The following is a 22,468-nucleotide window of genomic DNA, read 5'->3' as shown; positions in this document are numbered from 1 at the left end:
TTTTTTAATATTCAGTCAAAACTAATTAAATAAAGTCAAACTAAGCTACTAAATCAAGCCAAGCAAAGCGAAATCAATTCAAGCCAAGTCAAGCAAAGCGAAGCCAATTCAAGCCTAGCCAATCCAAGTCAACTCAAGTTAAGCTAAGCGAAATAGTTAATGGATAAGTAGGGGTAATTAATTTTAATTGGATAAGTATATATTGTAAATATATTTCAAATGGGATTATTTCAAGCTCAATGAGTATTTTGCATAAATTGCTCCTGCTCTTTTCTCATTTTCATTTTGTGTAACTGAATTCTACTGCATTTGGAAATTTAACAAATTAAAAAAAAATTAAAATAAAGGTACAGGCAGGAAAGCAGTAAGCACCACTGCTTTTGCTCCTCCTCCTCCTCTTCCTCTTCTTTTCTTCTTCTTCGTCGTCGTACGTTTCTCTCAATCTTTCTGATACAGTGAAGTGATCCTGCTTTCTATTCAAAATTTATAGGCTTGTTGAATTTGTTTTTAATTTTCTTCTGAGAATGCATGGAAGTCATCGTCGGTTCTTCAGACTATATGTTCCAGTAGTGCGTCACTTTCTATTGGCCTTTTCTTCTCACAGATCTCCTTATTTCATTCAAACCTACTTCCCCACCGTCCCCTCCCCTCTTAATATATATCCCCTCTAATTCTTGCGCCATATAAAAAGCTGAAACTGGCAATTTTTACTTCTATCCATTCTCCAGTTTAATCCGAAGGTTGCATTTTGATCATATGTTTGTACGTTACAATTTATCTTCTGTTTATGCTGGTTTTTTTTTTGGTGTTCCCCTTTTTCTCTTTATATTTCTATTCTTTTTTCCAGTTAATTTTAATGGGTTCTGAGTAGATTCTAAATAACAATCTTGAGGTTTGAATTTTTCCCGTCCTTTGTTGGATATTCTGGGGTTAATTTTAATTGGTGTCTTTCAGTTTCTTGGCATTTTTTTTAATTTTCTGCTGGTAGAGTATTCCAAATTAGAAACTTGCCTTTTCTGGTTGGTCTTTGTTGGGGGTTGATTTCAAGATTTTTTGCTGAGGTTGTGAATAATTATGTAACATCTTTTTAAGACAGGGCCCCAGTTGTTAATTTTCCTTCTCTAAGTTTTTTTTACCTATTGTTTCACCAAATTGCCAGCAGTCCAACTTTCATTTTTTTTACTGATTATAACCCCAAGACTGCATTTTTACTATCTGTTGCTGCATATTGACAGAAATTCTAAAGAAGAGGAGAAGGGCTTTTACTTGATTTCTACCAATTGGATTATTTGCTTTTTGAAGCATTGAAGAGCTTCTGCAATGCAAAACTTAGGCAGAACAAGAAGTCAGCCGAGGTCTAATAGATCTATGCCTTTAGGAGGTGAGCTCTTACATTATCTGTTTCTTTTGCTTGTTGTTTTTCCTTTCTTTGATAACCAATAATCTTCGAGTGGTGCATGTTCGAAACTCGGCGATTAAGGCTTTTGTCCGCGGCAGTTTTCAAGCTCGTGACGTGCGTCTAACCCACACATCACAAGTTGCGTCTCACCACTAGATCAAAGCCCTGGCGGCTGCTTTTAATTTCCTGATTCTTTTCTTAATGATAGAGAGTTTCAATTTGATTAGCACCTAAATAGACATTTCTGTTTGTGGCATTAAATGGCAGTCTATAGTACTTTTGATCATGATATCTTCTGCTGGATGCGTGGGTATTTTAATCTTTATAATCATGTTTCTGATGGTTGTTTGTCAATGTGTCAAGTGTTTATGTTATAAAAACAGCACCTTTTATTGGGTCTAAACAACTTTATGTATTGGTTGTAGGCATGGATTATGCAGATCCAAAGAAGAGCAATTATGTGGGTAAAATTCTTATGGCTGCTATGTTGACAGCACTGTGCATTCTTATGCTCAAGCAGTCCCCAAGTTTTAATACCCCAGTAAGTCCCTGTTCTTTTTCTTTATTTATTCCCATGTTAATAATCTCTAGTAAGAGGTAATATGTTTACCTTTGTTGTTAGTGCATTTATAAATTTTCAATGAGAATTAAGAGTCACAATACTCGTGTAGCATTTCTATATGTAATAGAAAAACCTCAACTAACATCTTCCAAAATTTGCTCTTATTATGTTTCTTTCTACTTCATCTTTGGCAGTGTTTAGTTCTCTATTTTCTTGTTGACATCTAAAATAGAGAAATGCTTCTAAATGTAATTTCCTGCTAAGTAAGAAAAGGGAAATATGCACATGTTTTGATTTTGCAGACTCTTCTATTTTAATAGCATGTATTTACTGCCAGGAAGCTAACCAAGAGAGAATAAAGCATAATGAATATTGGATAAGATTGTATTGCAAGTTAGCAACAAGCAAATGTAGCCTTTTTTTAATTTATTACTATTTGAGCTTGCTGCTCCCCAGACCACACTTGCGGGATTCCACTGGGTTTGTTGTTGTTGTTGTTGTTGCTCACCATGGTTGTTTCTCTTGTTGCCTGTTTCTCCTCAGTTTTCTCGGCATGAACCAGGTGTTACTCATGTCTTAGTCACTGGAGGTGCTGGCTATATTGGCTCCCACGCAGCATTGCGTCTTCTGAAAGAATCTTACCGGGTGACCATAGTGGTAATTTCTCCACTTGAAGTTTTGAATAGGTCATTTCATAATCATTCTTAGACAACTCTTTTATTTTATTTTCAAATTAATCAACTCTTGAGTGTGAATATTTGAACGGGACATCATAGGAAATATGATTTACTGATTTTAACAGGACAACCTTTCACGAGGAAACCTAGGCGCTATTAGGATTCTACAAGAACTATTTCCTGAACCTGGCAGGCTTCAGTTCATATATGCTGACTTGGGGGATGCAAAATCGGTAGACTGCAGCTCTCAACTATCTTTTGGTACTTAAGTTGTTTGATTTTGCCATTCTACTTATTCCTGTGACTAATATCTGCAGGTGCACAAGGTATTCTCCCAAAATGCATTTGATGCGGTCATGCATTTTGCAGCTGTAGCATATGTTGGCGAGAGCACCCTTGATCCTCTCAAGTAAGTATTCAATTTCTTTGAAATTTTGGCATATGTATATATACTTAGGCTGCATGATTTGAGAGGAAAAGAGTTGAATTTTTTAAACTGTAACTTTGATCAATAAAGTCTTCTCTATCCCTTTTTCTTTTAAAAGAAAAAGAAAAAAGAAAGAAATGAAAAGGACTCCCGAAAAGATCAAGTATGTACAGATATCGTAATTTTTGTGACAATATTGTTCGCGAATTAAGAATATTATAAGCTAGGATAACATTTTATTTTGTTGTCTTGATTTAGATGATGTTTGGGATTCAGTGCTTCTAAAGAAGTATTTCTCACAAACAACGACACTAAATTTTCGCCTTTTGGTAAATTACATTGGAGCCAACTCTTCCACCAGTGCTTTGGCAAGTTATGCACTTTTATCCAAAAGTGGATATATAAAAAAAAGCTGTGATCTTTCTTTCTCTACATGGTACCTGAAAATGGATTGTCACGTTATTTCAAACTGACAGAAAACCTGTTTTACATCAAATTTAGTGTATTAATTTTCCATTTGAAAGATTTACTTTATATTAACTATCAACCATGATGTTATTCCATGTTTGGGAACATTATTGTTATGGCAATATTGCATTGGCTTTTCCCTTCACTTATATTTGTGTGCTTGCTTCATGTGTTAATCAGATATTATCACAATATCACATCAAATACCCTCACTGTATTAGAAGCAATGGCAACTCATGGAGTCCCAACTTTAATTTACTCTAGTACATGTGCAACGTATGGAGAGCCTGAAAAGATGCCCATTACAGAAGGAACTCCACAGGTGAGTGTTTTAAAGGGCCTACGCATGTATTAGGCTAGAAGCATTTGAATGATGTTTAATTCAATGTGGAGAGATGCACCATTTGTATGTTAGGAGCTTATTGTGAAACAGCTGAGCCTCTTCTCTCAAATTACAGCTCCCTATTAATCCATATGGAAAAGCAAAGAAAATGGCGGAAGATATCATTCTGGATTTTCATAAGAACTCAAACATGGCTGGCATGATTCTGAGGTGGACTTTTTCTTACCTATACTCCTTTGCGTTTAGTTTATTGTTTTTCACACTTGCTAAGTGATCCTTAGCAGTGTACTTTCCCTCACCTTTTTCTTCTATTTCTGTTTTGTGGTTTTGGTTATTTCTTTCTATTTGTCCTTTCACTTGTTTGTTCATGAACTCTAGCACCTCATTATTATGTCTGTCTAGTTTGTTGATGTTTTTGGCCATTTATCTTCTAATCGGCAAGGCTAGATGAGACTATTTTAGTTTCCTGTTATTGAAGATGGAAGTATCTTTTCAGTTGTTGTACACTGCTTTTTCATTGTTATTTACCAAGTAACTACAAGCTTGTGCTTCTTTGACCAATTTTTGTTCTTGAATTGTTATGTATAGTACATTGTATTGCTCAAACTAATGCTTACTTCGGTTTCTCAAAATTCAGATACTTCAACGTGATTGGTTCTGATCCAGATGGAAGACTAGGAGAAGCTCCCCGACCTGAACTTCGCGAACATGGCCGGATATCTGGTGCTTGTTTTGATGCAGCTCGTGGAATCATACCTGGGCTTAAGGTCAGTAAATTTTTGCTGTCTGCATATTTATATTGTTGAATATGTTTTGTAATGTCTGGCAAAATTTTGCCTGGTTCAATGAGTACAGTACGCGTGAAACATTGTTAGAACTTCCATATCTCTTCTGATTGATGGTTGCTAATTTATTTGCAATAACAATTAAATGAGAGAGATAAGACTGCTCTACGCACAAAGAGTAAAGAATCCTGATATGGAGTCGGGAAAGTGGACGTTTTTATCATTGGCACTGAGCCGGAGTTCTTTGTCATGCAGGTTAGAGGAACGGACTATAAAACACCAGATGGTACATGCATAAGGGATTATATAGACGTGACTGATCTGGTTGATGCTCATGTTAAAGCTCTTGAGAAGGCAAAGCCAGGGAAAGTTGGGATCTACAATGTTGGAACAGGAAGAGGTAATGCACTCTGTTCTACATAGTGGAGTTTTGTTTACTCGAAACGATCTCGAGGTCTCAGTCTCCTCTCTTGTTCCCGAAAACAGGTAGATCAGTGAAGGAATTTGTGGAGGCTTGTAAAGCTGCTACTGGGGTACCTATCAAAGTTGACTTTCTTCCCCGTAGGCCTGGTGATTATGCACAAGTGTACAGTGATCCAACTAAGATTAGAAATGAACTGAACTGGACAGCCAAATTCACTGATCTTCAAGAGAGTTTGCAGGTCGCATGGAGATGGCAGAAATCACACCTTAATGGTTATGTTTCATCCTTGGCGACATCCTTGGCAACGTCCTGATAATGTTCATCAACTTATCGTTGTAGAAGACTGACCTGAACCCCATGTCACAGCGTAACTCATCGTCGATTTATTAGTATCCATAGAGTACAGTTTTCGAGGCCAAGAGGGGTTCGATGTTTAGTCTTTTAGCTAGATGGAATTATATAGCAATTAGGCAGCTGCCTATTTACCCATTGTTATGTGTATTTAGTGAAAGGGATATTTCTGATCAATAATAATTTCCATTCAGGTGTAGTGAAAGGGATATTTCAGATCAATAATAGTTATGGCCACTTTTGTGTTCCTTTGTCTTTAGAAGTTGATTGGCTTTTCAAAATCAGACCTATCTGAAGATTAGTTTTGAATTTTAAACTTCAGATAGATAACCAATGAGCTAATTTTGAAAATGTAGAGGACTGCAAAAGTCCACCAATAACGATTCTTCATTCTTAGGTCTCAAACTGGAAACCTTTGTTCAAGGATAGAAAGATCCCGACCATCTCAATTCTCACCCACCCCTTGGTAGCAGTTGCCTTTCCATGCTGTCTTACTGGTATCGTTTTATATATAGTCCAAGCATTTCAATTTGAGGCATTACAAGCAGCTTATATTGTAGTCCAGCTTATACTATATAGAAAAATGAACAAGCAATCATCTCAACTTCAGATTTCAGTCATGTTAATTTTCAATTTTGAGAATATAAAGTGTAGAAACAAAGGGGAAACTATTTTCTTTCCACTGGAAGTTAGAGAGTGGGAAGGAAATATAATGGTCAAACTAGAACCAACAAGGGCCAGAACAAAATTCTACTGCAATAATAAATCATTCTTGTATAAATTTGTGGAAAACTTTATAGAATGGATGAAAGACTCTTATAATAACCACCATGGAAATAAGGAATGCTAACAAACCAGTGACTTTTTTTAAAACTTCTAAAAGCACAATCCTCTTCAGTCATGGTTTGGTTTTCCTATAAAGCCCATAGTGGACTCAAAGTAAAATCCATGTACAGGAAAGTTTGTGTTGTGTTGTCTGTATGACTGTATCTCACTTGTAGAGGCAGAAGTTAATCTTCTTGCTGAAATAAAGTATAATCTGAAGTTGCTTCGCTCTTGTGCACCTGCACGAAAATGATCCGAGTTTATGAGATACACGCATCCCTTCAATCTCTTAATTGACTTTTGGAACCCTAAACAACTAACGAGTGGTTATATACAAGAATACTAGTCTATATGAGATCTTCACAACAATTACATCATAATGCTACTCAACAGTATAAACTTGTGATAATTTTGATATATAAACAAGTGACATTCTGCATTGTGATATTCCTTGACACTTCTGGAGACTTAAATAAGCATAACTGGGAAGGGTATATCTCAAAAGTGTGCATCACTGATGCTGGTTGTATAGCTAAGAGCAAGAGTAACTACTCAGTAAGATCTCTTGTTAATGGCCATTGTCCAGACAAGTCATATCAGGGGGAAGCCAAGGTACAACTAATTGAAAACTATCCATTCTTCAAAGACAAAAGTAATATATTAGTACTCTATGTATATCTGAAATTGCTGTTGGACATGGAAACTAGAGCTCAGGTTTAGCCAAGTGCAGGTTTCATTATAGGATATAGCTAGGTAATAGCTAGCTGGAAATTTTATCACCTTTAAAATACCCAAAATTTAAGCTAGCATTAAAATACTTGGTTTTATCACCTTTAAAATACTTGGTTTTAAATTTGATATAGTATCATGCAAAAGTCAAAACTGGATTATTTTTTTGATGACCGAGAAATCCGTCGGGGTCGGCCCTTAGGACCAACTGTGGCCTTCAAAACACGGGATAATGGGCTCGCCTCTCTACCCTTCTCCACTTAAAACCAAGCTTAGTCCGCATGACGCAGGGCTTGAACTTGTGACTTAAGTCACAAGTCCCTCGACCTTTGCCGCTTGAACTAAGCCCTGGGGCATGCAAAGCTGGATTATTAGTCACCTCATTATTTGAGAGCTTCAGATACTAGGATCTATACATCCTAGGCAACCAAGATTGTTTAACAGTTCTATCCTTCTTCCATATTTCTTATATAAACTTGAGCTATGATAGGCATAAAGCACTATGATTTTAAATTACATTCCACTCTATTAACTTTTTTATCTTTCTTCCATGTTTCTATATAGAATATGCAAGACAAGATAAAGTAAGCTTCAATGAAGAGATAAACCCACCTCAGCAGTGCGTGAAGAACCTGTATGAAAAATAGGAACAAGAGATGTCCAAAGAACAGGGTCTGTTAGGGGATCTACGTTGTTGTAGTTAGTGAGAAGTGGTGCCGATAGGAGTGGAGTAAGTGGGTGCAAGTTTTTGCTAATAGATGATCCCCCGGGGTTTAGAAATGCAGCTCCAAGCCTCTTGCTTCCACTATCAGGACTTGATTTCTCAATCGTCTTCCCACGGTCGACTCTGTTGATAGTGCTTTTGTTTTCATTCTCAACTTTTTCTTTCTTTTTAGCAACCTTCTCTTGTAAACTCTTGTATGCTGCAGATTGTGACAAAATGCTCATAGCAGACAGTGCGGAGCTTTTATGATTCTTTCTTTCTTGGCACACACCAAAACGGGGCATCTCATATGGTTCAGTCTGCTGAATTGATAATTCTGAAGCCCTAAGCTCATTATCAATATCTTCAGGACAACCAACCTTTGTTTCCTCTGACGTTTTCAAATGGGAATCTGTTTGACGAGCTTTATTACCTCCCCACCACTTGATGTAACTTGACAAGTCAATCTTTCTATCCATGCAGAAACCACCAATGTACTCATTGTTGACTGTTGCATCATCACCTTCGAGAAATTTAAGGATTTATAAGAGCTGACTTCAGCACTTGATTTGCTAACTAAATCCAAGGTCTATAAGTTCTGTTTTAATACAAACTTCTTCTTGTATGACAAGAGCTGCACTCACCATACTGCAGGCTGTTAAAGTAATCAGCTCCAGGCACACGACCAAATTGCAGGTCCCATCGACTACATTGGATGCAGAGAAGAAAATACGGGAGACATTGTTAATGATGATATATCTAAAAAAACCTTATGAAGAAGATCAAGAACCAGGGAAAATAAGTAAATGTGGATGTGACAGGAGAATTGAACAGCATTTTGTCCTTTGTCACATAATTTTTTAATTTACGAAGCCATATAAAAAGACACATGGTCTGTCTTAGCACACCTGGATAGAGGACGATATTTGGAGATCCCTCTGGAGAAACCACCGCTCTTTCTGCAAAAATGAGTTTATGAGGAATCAGCAAATACCCTTCCAAACACATGCATATGCAAACAATATACCTACCTTCTTAATGACGCAAGATAATCCTCTCTTGAGACATTTTGCATCTCTTCAAGGTCCCTTGTGTAATCTGTCACCTACATAAACGGTCAGCGCATTCAGTACATGAAAGTAAACTCATTGCACATCACCTGATACAGTTAGGAAACATTCGTAAAGGTTCCGCTTAGTCCTTTCACAGGAGTAAAGCTTTAACAGATCCAATATATAAATAAGTCAGGAATTAAGAGAATAAAGCAAGGGAAGAATTGGAGTTGCATCCTTGAGACAGGTAGGAGGAGGGCGAATGGAGCAGGGCAAGATACTTGTATTGCTTGATAAGCTGAGAAACATACTAATAACAAACATCTTACTGGGAAATTAATGAGAGTTCCAGGACCCCAATATTTCAAAGCAGCAAGATCATATGCTCTTGCTGCAGCCTCCTCCTCATCATACGCTCCTACAAGAAGTTTTGTTACAAAACAGTTTAATCTCCTTTTTTGTGCAGTACCTAAGAAAAGGATAAATCAAGGTACTCACCTAAGTAAACTGCCCATGCAGATCAAGCAGCAATAAATGCCCCAAAGTCCATGCAATATAAACACTTTCTAAACATCAGTATTTTCACGAGAAACTGAAGCATCAAGCTGAATTCTGATCGGCAAGCATTAGAAACAACAATATCTGCTAGAGAAAAAAGAGAAACACCTTGCTTTCCTTTCTTATTTTGGTTTTGATTCCAGGTACTTTTATCCCAAAGATGAGCTTCATAACGGCCAGTCCATCTATGCCTAGTCCCATGAAATTAAAAACATAGTTCAAAAATTTTCCAAGAAACAAGAAAAATTCTTGAGGCAAGCAATATCTCGCTAAAAAAATTGCCAAGACAGAAGGAGAGTTCACATATACCATGTTATCTGACTCTAACAAATAGAACAAACAAAATACCCAGTCAAGAAAAGAGACAAAACCTTTAGGCCTTGAATCTTCCATACAATGGCTACTCACTATCTATTTTATTAAAAGTCATAAAGAAGAAATTCTTCATTCCTTCTACATCTACATACTAAACCAAGATGTAAACACGACCAATGAATGATTCTAAATTCCATGAGCCTTTTTGTTTTATCTTACCTAAAGACTCAAATGGGGCAGGAAACTTTTCCCATCCCAAATTTTTTCAACTTCATTTTGTTCTCAAACCAAATAAAAAAATTCTACAAACACCTCTACTGTTTTTTTAGTTTTTCCCTTCTTTAGTATTTCAAAAAGTGTATTTAGAATATAGAAACAAATTCAATTATCATAGAACGAGTTTATCATCTATAAGCAGGCTGCATTGGTAGACAATAGACATTTGCACACATGTTTCTGTCATGCATGGCGCGGTTCCTGAGTCCTGATACACTTCACCTCCCTATTTACAGCTATGTGCTCATCACCATGTGTAAGTCAAGAAAGCTACCATGGATGTTGCTCGTTCACTAATATGCAAAATCCAAGATCCTAAGCTTTCTAATTCGTTTACTAATGCTGGTGTCTCTCATAGGGCACTGAACTGCTGAAAAGTGTTTCCCTCGCTGCTATGTTAGAAGATTCATAGGTAGATCTCCATAAAAGAACCCAATTTTGGTCTGTCAACTCAGAGAAGCTAAATGTAGAGAAACTAGATTCTTATGCAAATAAGCAAAAGTAAAAAAATAACATATTTGCACAAAGATACTCGAAAACTTCAATAAAATCTGCAATTTGCCTTTCTCCATCCCGTACCTAGTGACACCACGATAGATGGAGCTGCGCTTCCCTGCAGTACATGGGGGCATTTTGCTTATGCGCTCCTTGGCTGTACAACCCCTCTCTTTCTTTGCTTTCTTCGGTCCTCTATACAGTAATAGCTGATCAGTCCCTATAGAACCCATAGCTTCTGATGTTTCTCCGCCACCGACATCATTTCCACTGCTACCCTCAGGCTTGGCAGTAGGCTCAGAGGAAGGGGAAGCCATAAGCAGAGCTGTCTCTGTAAGATAACATAACATAAAGGAGTGACCAAAACAACAAAATGATAATTCAAGAACCTTGAGAGATTTAGATGAAGTTTCACTCTTTTGTCAATACCCAGCAAAAAATAAACGAGCACCACTTTTGTTTAATTAATTTCATAGTGATGATGCAAGACAGAAATGGACATCCATTTTTAACTAACTTCAGCTTTTGCTCTGACCTCATTTTCCTTAGAGCTACTTACAACTAATTTCAAAATTTTGAAACTTCTACTTTTTTTTATCACTTGTTTGGTTAGTGTAGAGAAAAGGTAATTTAAAATTTTTTAGAAACCAATTTCTCATATGCTCAGTTCCTTTCTTGAAATAAGATCGAAAAGGGGTAAATTTTTTTGTTTCCTCCCTGCTTTTGCCACCACCAAACAACGAAGGGGAAATGCATCCGTTCATTTTTGCCTTCATAAACAACATACCCCATCTTCAGAATTAAAAAGCCAAATAAACTCAACCTAAAAGAAGCCCTTTTTATCTGCACAAATTACTGAATTCAAGATACCAAGTGTACAAAATGCAAGTACAAGAAAAGAAGTTAAAGAAAAATTCGAAGATACCTGAAGCAGACAGAACTGAAGAGCTTTAATGAAGCTGGAAAATCTTATAAACAGAAAATCAGAGTACCATTTGAAGCAGATATATATATATATATATATATATATATATATATATATAGAGAGAGAGAGAGAGAGAGAGAGAGAGAGAGAGAGTGTGTAGGGGCCTGCACAGAGGAGCAGTTTGATTTTCACCAGAAAGTGTAATGGGAGGAGAAGGTGAGTCTGAAAGACAATAATATCCTCAGTTTTGATTGGAAGATCTAGAAGAGTATGAGGTGGACAAGTTCAAACGGTTATGTTACAATTGAGGGTAATATAGGCATTTCGTCTTCTTTCAAACTGTCGCAGTCATGAGACTGACCATGTGCACGTCAGGGACACTTGTCTAAAATGATTCCACCTCCTGCCTCCTCTCGAGGTAAACACTCGATACTCTTAGACCTATTTGGAAAGTCACCCTTAAATAGATTTTAGCATAATTACACAGTTTTAACGTATTTGTCTGATCAAATAATTACTTCATAAGTATGTAATTAGGTATAATTGAGAGAGTATAATTATACTCTTTAATTATCAAAGAAGGTCTGAGAAATGTTGGTAATTACATGGTGTAATTACAAGGTTATTTTTTGAATCTCTTTTCTTTTCTTTTTAATTTACTTTTTATTCTTTTTAATTTATTTTTATTTTATCCTTTTAATTTATGTAACGACCCGACTGACCGTTTTGTGTATTGTAGCCTCATTTTCCTATTTATTGCCTCCTCTATGTTCATTTGTGGTTATGTGACTTGCCGGGGCGGTTGGATTGGTTCCGGAGAAGTTTCGGAGACACTTAGTCCCAATGTTGGAAGTTTAAGTTGAAAGAGTTGATCGGAGTTTGTTTACTCTTTATCTAGACAGTGTTGTACTAGGAATTTTACAGTATATTCATGTAGAGCTTATGAATCAGTTCCACCAGTTTTGGGAGTTTTGTTATAGATGTTCTGTTTTGGATTTATTATAAGTTTTTCAAATTATCTTGTTATCTTAGTTGTTATATTCCGATAAGTATTCATGATTGTTAGGCTTACCTAGTCTTAGAGACTAGGTGCTATCACAACATCCTAAGGAGGAAAACTGAGGTCGTGCCAATTTATTTTTATTTTAACTTTTAAAATTCTTTTTTTTGTCAAATATTTTTCCTTTTACATTATTTATCTTTTATTTTCTTTTTTACTAATCATTACTTCATGTGTTTCTACATAATTTCTCATATTTTGTTTCTTTCTTAATTATTTTTCTTTATTTTTTAATTATACTTAGCTATATTATTTTAATTCTTCTAAAATATTATACATCGTAATCTTAAAAAGAATAAGTCATCCACAAACTTGACTTATAATGAGTGATGTCATTAAAGTTGAAGTTTATTATTAGATGAGGTCATATACAAACTTAACTATGTTAAAATGATAGATTACTTTTTAATATTTGAATAATATTCTCATTTTTAACCTTTATTTTTTGTGATTCTATGTAGCTTCTCATATTTGTTTTTATTTTTCTTTGTTTAGCATAATTGTGCTATTATTTTGGTTTTAAAATACCTCCTAATATTAGAAATAATGAGTTGTTAATAAACTTGACATATAATGAGTGATGTAATCAAAGTAAAATCTCATTGTTGAATGAAGTTATATACTTATATTTCCTTTTGTTTTAAAAATTATATTTACTTAAATTATGTTGAAAGTTATTTTATGTTATGTTGTAATTTTACATAAGAGTATTATGTTAATTTTGTTTTGGATTTTTAATTTATGTTATATTTTCGGTTCTATTTTATTTTCATAAGTAGTATTGACTTTTGAGATTGCATGCCATTCATTTTCAGTTAGAATTGATAGATTATTTTTTCGTAAAATATTTGAGTAATGTTATGACATTATATTTATATATATTAATCTTTTTATCAAACATGCAGTCCATGATGTTCTTACAAAATATATACTTTTAGTTTTAATAATTAATTAAAGTAAAATATTATTAATTTCAAAAAGTATATCAATTATTTTTACAATATTAGTTACAAATATATGATTAGTAATTAATATATTCTCAAGAAATAATATGCCACGACCCAAAAAGCACGCCTGTCGTGATGGCGCCTATCTCAATATTAGGCAAGCCGACAACACTAATAACCCACAATTTCTTTTAAATACTGAAAACATAAAAATTAAGTTTAAGAGAAAATCCCACAAATACTGGATATAAATACACTCCCCAAACCCGGTGTCACTGAGTACATGAGCATCTAAACGATAACAATGTCTGACTGATAAAACACTGTCTGAAAATATAGACCAGTACAAAAACTAAAAGGAAAGAGAGTCAAGGTCCGCAGACGTCAAGCAGCTACCTCGATAGTCTCCAACGGATAGAGCTTCAAAAATTTAGCAACTGCCGTGTTCGAACATACCTGAATCTGCACACGAGATGCAGGGTGTAGTAACTAACTCAGCAAGTAACAATACTAAATAAAGAGCTGAAGATAGTGGCGAGCTTTACGGCTAAGTCCAATTACGGGAATTTCCAACATAAGAAGATAGGGATGCTTTCATGTTCAACATTTAAACTCAACAGTAATTTCATATCAAGTTCGACTGAAAAATGAGATAATATCTTTCAGAAATTTCCAAAACAGTAATATATGACAACTGAAGTGTAACAACAATGAAATCAATGCATCCTCTTAGGGAAACAGTCACTCAGTCCTCCCATTCACTCCAACCTCACAATCAATATTTCCTCACAGTATCTTATTTCTCTCAATCACTCTGCACTCGGCACTCAGTAGGTACCTGTGCTCATTGGGGGTGTGTACAGACTCCGGAGGGGCTTCTTCAGCCCAAGCGCTATAACAGGCCAATCATGGCATAAATCAATGAAACATGCTGCGACGTGCAGCCCGATCCCATAATATCCTCACAATCAGGCCCTCGACCTCACTCAGTCATCAACCTCTCCAGTCTCTCCGGCTCTCAGAAATTATGATAAGCAGCCCAAACAACAATGATATGATGCATCAATAATGAACAATAAAGACTGAGATGTAATGTGCAAGTAAAACTGTGACTGAGTGCAAAACAACAATTTAGCAGATACTTCAACATATACACGATCTCTGTGGGTCCCTACAATGTCAACACATGTTTTAAACATGATTTATAGTTCGATTTCTCTAATATGTGGAAAATGTACTGATATCGACAGATTATTCAACCAAATAGTTCCATGGAATTTATCAAGTCACAATTCCTACGGTGCACGCCCACACGCCCATCACATAGCATGTGTGCCACCTCAAAACCAATCACATATCACAGAATCCGGGGTTTCATACCCTCAGGACCAAATTTAGAACCGTTACTTACCTCAAACCGTGTAATTCATTATTCTGCAATGCCTTCAACCAATCGATCATAACTTTCTGTACAAATGTCAAAGCCAATCCGATGCCGGAATTTGATAATTTTTGTATGGTTGAAGTCGTATCGGAACGGGTTTTTGAATTTTGTGAATTTTTTCGGGATTCGATACGTGGGTCCCACTGTCGGCTTTTGAAATGAATTTTAGATTTTAATCCAGAAAATTAGTAATTTCATATGGAATTAATTCCTACAATTTGTGTTGAGAATATTGAATTGTTTGTGACTAGATTTGAAGCTTTCGGACATCAATTCGCGAGGCAAAGGTTTATTGGAATCTTGAATTTGGTTGCGAAGCGAGGTAAGTGTCGTGGTTAACCTTGACTTGAGGGAATAGAACCCTTGAATTATTGTTACGTGAATTTCATGTGTAACGACGTATAGGCGAGGTGACGAGTGCCTATACGTCGTCAAATTGATTGTTTGCACATTTATCTAGAAATCATAAATTATTTTAAATCATGAATTAATTATTATATTAATTATTTCTCTCATATTCCTTGCTCAATATTATGACTTGAATCTATGCTATATTTGCTACATGCTTATTTGATTTATGTGACTTAATTGTTACTTGACATTTAGCATACTAAATATTAAATTTCCTATTTCCTCAATTTTCACAATTAATTGCTACTTGTTATCACTTGTTTCTAAATAAATCATAATTATTATATGCTTATTGTCTTATAATTTCATATTAATTGTTGTATTTATTGGAATAATTTCTTTTATAAGAATTCGTAAATTATATTATTGAGGAGAGGGTTACACGCCGCAACAGAAATGAAAGTGAATATATTGGAGGAGCGGGTTGCACGCCGCAACAAAATTGATTGAAAGTGAATATATTTGAGGAGCGGGTTGCACGCCGCAACAGAATTGATTGAAAAGATATATTGAGGATCGGGTTACACGCTACAACGGAACTAAATGAAAATGAATATATTGTAGGATCGGGTTGCACGCAACAACGGAATTGAATATGAATATATTGTGGGATCGGGTTGCACGCCGCAACAGAAAGTGATTTAAGTAATAATTGGTTATGACTGCCGAACTGGCTTGATTGTTGATATGATTTAACGGTTTAATTTCTATTCTTGTTCTCCTATATTGTTGTTATTATTATTATTATTGCGTACGGGTTAATGTAAGTGACCTGCCTTAGCCTTGTCACTACTTCGTCGAGGTTAGGCTCGGCACTTACTGGGTACATGAGGTCGGTTGTACTCATACTATGCTCTGCACTTTTTACGCAGTTACTGGAGTTGGTCCCAGCGGCATACAATAGATTTGCTCGGATTTAGCTATCCACAGGAGACTTGAGGTATAGCTGCACGATGTTCGCAGCTCTGAAGTCCCCATCTACTTTATTTAGCTGTGTATTTTTGTCAGACAACTTTAGTTATATTCAGACCCTTATTTGTATTATTCTAGTAGCTCGTGTACTTGTGACACCAGTTCTTGGATGGTATTTAGACATCGCTATTATTATGGTTTACTCACTTTATTTCAGATTTTATTCCAGTTATTAGTTTCTTTATTATTAATTAAATTAAATTTTTAAAAAAATAATTAAAATTATTCTAACGCTGGCTTGCCTAGCAAGTGAAATGTTAGGCGCCATCACGGCCCCGAAGGTAGGAATTTCCGGTTGTGACATAATATGTATCTTATATGTCAAAATTTTAGTATCATTTATAAAGGCATATAATTTTAAATCTTAATTTTTAGTTTTTGATAACTAACTTTATATTTAAAATTTAATCTAATAGTGTAATTACACTTGTAAAACCAAACAGTACACTTGTAATTATACTATAATGTTATTATGACAAACAATCAGGTCGTCGTAATTATAATACTGTGTAATTACTAGACTGTATAATTACTTGTCACAATCCAAAATCCCAACCACAGGGCCGTGATGACGCCTAACATCCACTTGCTAGGCAAGCCAACATTAGCTAAAGAATTAACCAAATCTTAATAATTTAAAAGCAGAATAGTAATAATTAACGACGGATATACTCTGAAATACATGTAATAAATACAAAAGTAACGCAATCTATACTAATCCCAGAAATCTTGAGTCACAAGTACATGAGCGACTAGAATACTACAAATATGGTTTGAAATGAAATACAACTATCTGAAACTAGATAAATAGTAAAACAGGATAGAAGGGGACTACAAGGGCTGCGAACCCTAATGTAACTCTACCTCAAGTCTCCTGAATGAGTTGGATCCGAAAAGTCTCCTCTATGCGCCGCTAGGACTAACACCGGGATCTGCATAAGAAGTGCAGAAGTTTAGTATGAGTACAATCGATCCCATGTACTCGGTAATTGCCAAGCCTAACCTACACGAAGTAGTGATGAGGCTATGACAAGACACTCACCATAAATCTATACGAATAATAAAATAGAAGACTACAGAAATATATAGAAAATGGATAAACTCATAGGAACGGGACCCGAAGGTCAACTTACAGAGGGCCCCAGAATAACATCATCTCATAGTTTTCACAGCACATAAATAAAACACCACATCTACAAACAATTATGACACATCACACCCCGTTACAACGCGCAACCCGATCCCAATATCATTTTAATGTCTGTTGCAGTGTGAAACCGGATCCCAATATCATATTATTATCTGTTGCGGCGCATAACCCATTCCCTTTATCAATTTATTTTCATTCTGTTGTGGCACACAACCCGTTCCCAATATCAATTGACTATCATTAATAATTCAACACAACCAAATCCGAAATACCAATGCAAAAGGGAACTAAAGCATATAAAACACAAAGGAACCACAAGTACAACGGTGAACTACCAATACCTCGTATTCACGAACTTCGACAAATTATTAACGCAAGAATAGCCATGGGATCACACAATTCGATATAACTTAATAAAGTGAAACAAGTAAGGTAAAGGCAACAAAGGCAAGTAAAGACATGAAATAATAAAAATGTTCAATTAATACATGTGAGAGCATATAGCAAGTAAGAAAATATTGATCAAGGAATAAATAAACAAAAACAGATAACAATTAAATGACAGTTAACAATTAAGGCATGAATAACAAGTAAGAACATGTAACGTTCAAAGCTTGTAATGAGATATAACCTAGAATAAACGATGAAATAAAGGTGAATAGCCCACCCCGCATTCTTTAACACATGACAGTGCATATACACTCGTCACCTTGCATATATACTGTCCCCGCACAAAATTCATGTAGAAAATAGACCAACAAGTCCTAATTCCCTCAAGTCAAAGTTAAACACGACACTTACCTTCTTCTAGAATCAAATCAACAATCAATCACGGTCTTTCCTTTAGAACAAGCCTCCAAACCAACCAAATCTAGCCAATTATTAGTCAAACAATCAATAATCTTTAGAAACTACTCACAAATGAAAAAGGCTCAATTTTGATCATTTTTGAAAAAGTCAACCCTGGGCTCGCTTGGTCGAAATCTTTAACGACCCGGTCGGTCATTTTCAGTATTACAACCCCGTTCCCCCATTTACTTCTCAATTTATGCTTTACAATTGTTATTTGACTCATCGGGGTGATTGGTTCGGGTCCGGTTAGGTTTTGGAATGAATGGGAACACTTAGTTCCAAGGTTTAAAGCTAAGTTAAAATAGTGACCGGATGTCGACTTATGTGTAAATGACCCGGAATAGAATTTTGATGATTCCAATAGCTCTGTATGGTAATTTTAGACTTAGTAGCATGTCCGAAAAATATTTGGAAGCCCATAGCTAAATTAGGCTTGAAATGGCTAAAATAGAAATTTAAGTTTGAAAGTTTGACTAGGGAGTTGACTTTTTGATATCGGGGTCGAAATCTGATTCTGAAGATTGGAATACCTCCGTTATATCATTTATGACTTGTGTGCAAAATTTGAGGTCAATCGGAATTGAATTGATAGGTTTCGGCATCGAATGTAGAAGTTGGAATTCAATAGTTTTCGTTATGCTTTAATTGGGGTGTGATTGGTGATTTTAGCATTGTTTGATGTGATTTGAGATATCAACTAAGTTTGTATGATGTTTTAGGACTTGTTGGTGTATTTGGTTGAGGTCCCGGGGGCCTCGAGTGAGTTTCGGATGGTTAACGGATCAAATTCGGACTTAGAAGAAATCTAAAAGTTTCTGCCTTCTGGTGCAATCGCACTTGCGGAATTTCGCTCGCAGGTGCGAGCTCACAGAAGCGGGATGGGCATCGCAGGTGTATAAGGTCCGCAGAAGCGGATGAAAACTCGTAGAAGCGAGTCCGCAGAAGCGACTCTAAGGTCACAGAAGCGGAGGCAAGGGGAGCTGGGCAGGACCGCAGAAGCGGACAGTTTCTTCGCAGAAGTGAGTCAGTAGAAGCGGACTCTTACTCGCAGAAGCGGACTCTTGCCCACAGAAGCGAAGAAGGCGTAGAAGCGGAAGTATGACCGCAAAAGCGGGACCATATATGCGGTTAGTTTTCCGCAGAAGCGGAACCTTGGACAGATTACAAAACAGAGGGTTTCCGACATTTTTGTCATTTGGGACATTTCAAGCACGGTTTTGGGCGATTTTTCAGAGGGAATATTTCATGACCCAAACCGATGGGCCGCGACGGGCACCCGGTACCTTACTCAACCGAGTACCAGCATAACATATCTTTTCGTATCATACTATCATAGGAAAATGAGACAGAAAAGCTACCGTGAGATAACTAGAATAAAACATGTAATACCAACTTATACATAAGATATACGACTTATAAGACCAAAATGATCACTCGTACACTGAACATAGGCCGATAAGGCCATACATTCTTTCATATACATGACATCTGTAACGACCCAACCGGTCGTTTTGAGCTCTAACACGTCGTTCGGCGATTTGAGTCCATGAGCAACTTCACTTCAGGTATTATTACTTGTACGCGTGGTCAGAAGTGAATTTCGGGAAGTTCGGAGTTGATATGGAAAGAGAATTCTAATTTCGGAAGCCTTAAGTTGGAGGAGTTGACTAAAGTGTGATTTTTGAGTAAACGACCTCGGAACTGGGATTTAAAGGTTCCAACAGATTCGTATGATGATATTGGACTTGGGCATATGTCCGAATCGGGTTTTGGATGACCCTGGAGCGTTTTGGCGCCTATTGTAGAAGTTGGCATTTCGGAAGAATCTCATAAATTTGGGTTGAAGTGCATTTCAATGTTATCGATCTCTGTTTGGGATTCCGAGTATGGGAATAGCTCTGTATGGTGATTTTGGTATTGGGAGCGCATTCGAAAGTAGATTCGGAGGTCCGTAGGTCATTTTGGGGTCATTTGGCGGAAGTTAGAAATCTGAAGGTTTATGAGAAGTTTGACCGGGAGTGGACTTTTTGATATCAGAGTCGGAATCTGATTTCGGGAGTTGGAGTAGGTCCATAATGTCGAATGTGACTTGTGTGTAAAATTTGAGGTCAATCGGATGTGATTTGATGGGTTTCGGCATCGAATGTAGAAGTTTGAAGTTCTAAAGTTCATTAAGTTTGAATTGGGGTGCGATTCATGATTTTGATGTTGTTTGATTTATTTTGAGTCCTCGAGCAGGTCCGTGTTATATTATGGGACTGGTTTGTGCGATTTGGAAGGGGTCCCGGGGGCCTCAGATGTGTTTCGGGATAGTTTTGGATCATTTCGGGCTATTTTAGACTGTTGTTGCTGGTGTCTGGTATCCTTCTTCGCGAACGTGAAGGAAGTCCCGTATTCGCGTAGAGGAATTTGTGAGGTTGCTGGGTTAGCCTTCGCGAACACGGCCGAGGCGACGCGAACGCGAAGAAGAAAGGGGGAGATGGGCCTAAGTCCATTTGGCCTATGTGAACGTGTAGAAGGGAACGCAAACGCGAGGGGTCTGGGCAGCTGGCCTTCGCGAACACGATTAGAGTGTCGCGAACGCAAGAGAGATTTCTGGGCGTGAGGTTGTTGAGCCTCACGAACGCGAGGGATGTACCGCGTTCGCGAAGAAAGGTCGCCTGGGCAGTGACGTTTTTTAAAAGACTGGATTTGGCCATTTTCCTCCATTATTCATTTGGTTGTGCGATTTTTGGAGCTCTTGGAAGGGCGATTTTCGTCATCTATGTCAAGGTAAGTGATTACCACTTATTGCAAGTTAAATACTTGGATTATATTAGGATTTAGACTTGAAAATTTGTGGAAATTTGGGATTTTGAAGAAAAACCTAGAAATTGGTATTTTTGGATTTTGACCACGTAATTGGACATGGAATTTGGAATGATATATATTTGAGTTCATGGGGTTATGGGTAATGTTTATCTTTGAAAGTTTTCAGAATCAGGGCACGTGGGCCCGAGGGTGATTTTATCGACTTTTCGAGCGGAGTTGGGAATTGTTGTAAATTGAATTATAATGAGTATTAGAGTATACATTTATGGATTTATTGACTAGTTTTGGAGCGTTGGGAATCGGTTTGAGTTGTTGGAAAGACTTAGGAGCCGGCTATGGAACTTCGGAGCGAGGTAGGTCTCCTTTCTAACCTTGTAAGAAGGAATTAACCTCATAGGTGAATCAAATTATTATGTGCTCCTATTTGTGGGGGCTACGTACGCATGAGTTGACGAGAGTCCGTGCGTGGCTACTATGATGCTTATGTCCGGGTAGTCTAGGACCCATATCATGTTGTACTTGCGATGTTTGCGCCCTACTTGTTAATTTAATTATTTAAAACATTTAGAAACTCGATAAAGGAATTGTAAAAAGGTTAAACTTCATTTACTTGACCGTTAAATGAGAATTTGTAATTCTTGGAATATTTGCCCCTTAATAAATCTTGAATTGGTTATTTAATATGTTTTCTCTTTTATGGAGCGGGCCGAACGCCTCGGTAGAAGATAGATGCATCTATGGTTCACGCCGTTCGACCCTCGGCAGTGCACAATTTAAATATTATGTTGGATCGGGTCGTACGACCTCGACATGATTTGCGCATGATTGAATTGGTTGCTTTGGAATTTATGATAATTGCTATTGTTTCGTTGGCCTGAGATACAAAATGATAAATGATGAAAAATAAATTTGTAGATTTCTTATTAACAAAAGAATTGTTTACTTATTTCATGATATTGAGCTTACAACTGTTCTACGTAATTCATGCTTACTTATATCATTGGTATTTTATTTATAGCCCATAGTAAGTGTCGGAGTCGACCCCTCGTCACTACTTCTTCCAGGTTAGGTGGGATACTTTCTGGGTACGCATTGATTTACGTACTCATACTACACTTGCTGCACATTTTTATGTAGGTACATATATGTCTAGTGGCCTTTTGGGCGCAGAGGCGTGGTTATTGCGGGGACTTAGGTGAGCTGCATTCTATACTAAGATCCGCAGCCAGCAAAGTATCCTTTAGAGTATTATTATTTATCCTGTCCAAATTTGTATTTCAGACATATGTTGTATTTTATTTTACATTCCTAGTTGAGGCTCATACACTTGTGACATCGGGCTCTGGGGTGATTATGGGTTGTCTTGTATTGAAATTGTTAAAAAAAAATATTATTATGTACTCTATAAATTCCATCTTTTATAATTTAATTGAAGAAAATATGATTTCAAAAATATTAAAATGAGAACCAAATTAAGTATTTATTCTTGGCTTGCCCGACAGCGGTG

At 36.6% G+C, this 22,468-nt stretch overlaps 2 protein-coding genes across 7 annotated transcripts; one reads left to right on the top strand and one right to left on the bottom strand.

The window, feature by feature from the left end:
• The first annotated feature begins 282 nt into the window (after window positions 1–282).
• LOC104121009 (UDP-arabinose 4-epimerase 1-like) lies at window positions 283–5,683 on the top strand. Of its 6 annotated transcripts, none has more exons than XM_070196263.1 (11): window positions 283–347; window positions 1,236–1,381; window positions 1,825–1,940; window positions 2,505–2,618; window positions 2,764–2,871; window positions 2,956–3,047; window positions 3,714–3,855; window positions 3,992–4,086; window positions 4,514–4,643; window positions 4,917–5,061; window positions 5,148–5,683. In XM_070196263.1, the coding sequence occupies exons 2-11, from the start codon at window positions 1,321–1,323 to the stop codon at window positions 5,396–5,398; spliced, it is 1,254 nt and encodes a 417-aa protein (XP_070052364.1). In that variant the 5' UTR covers window positions 283–347; window positions 1,236–1,320; the 3' UTR covers window positions 5,399–5,683. The 6 variants fall into 6 exon arrangements, with proteins under 6 accessions (XP_070052364.1, XP_070052359.1, XP_070052362.1 ...); XM_070196258.1 differs by having other exon boundaries at window positions 294–427; XM_070196261.1 differs by having other exon boundaries at window positions 347–364.
• A 488-nt stretch (window positions 5,684–6,171) lies between these two features.
• LOC104121008 (AP2-like ethylene-responsive transcription factor At2g41710) lies at window positions 6,172–11,467 on the bottom strand. The gene is made up of 10 exons (XM_033652765.2): window positions 11,315–11,467; window positions 10,474–10,720; window positions 9,412–9,494; window positions 9,244–9,252; window positions 9,075–9,163; window positions 8,725–8,798; window positions 8,602–8,652; window positions 8,338–8,399; window positions 7,603–8,216; window positions 6,172–6,500 (listed from the first exon to the last, which is right to left on the bottom strand). Exons 2-10 carry the CDS (start codon window positions 10,704–10,706, stop codon window positions 6,447–6,449), a joined length of 1,269 nt encoding a protein of 422 aa, XP_033508656.1. The 5' UTR covers window positions 10,707–10,720; window positions 11,315–11,467; the 3' UTR covers window positions 6,172–6,446.
• Window positions 11,468–22,468: the final 11,001 nt, after the last annotated feature.

This window comes from Nicotiana tomentosiformis, chromosome 2 (genome assembly GCF_000390325.3).
Source record: "Nicotiana tomentosiformis chromosome 2, ASM39032v3, whole genome shotgun sequence".
Lineage (NCBI taxonomy): Eukaryota > Viridiplantae > Streptophyta > Magnoliopsida > Solanales > Solanaceae > Nicotiana > Nicotiana tomentosiformis.
This window is presented reverse-complemented; position numbering and strand designations above follow the sequence as displayed.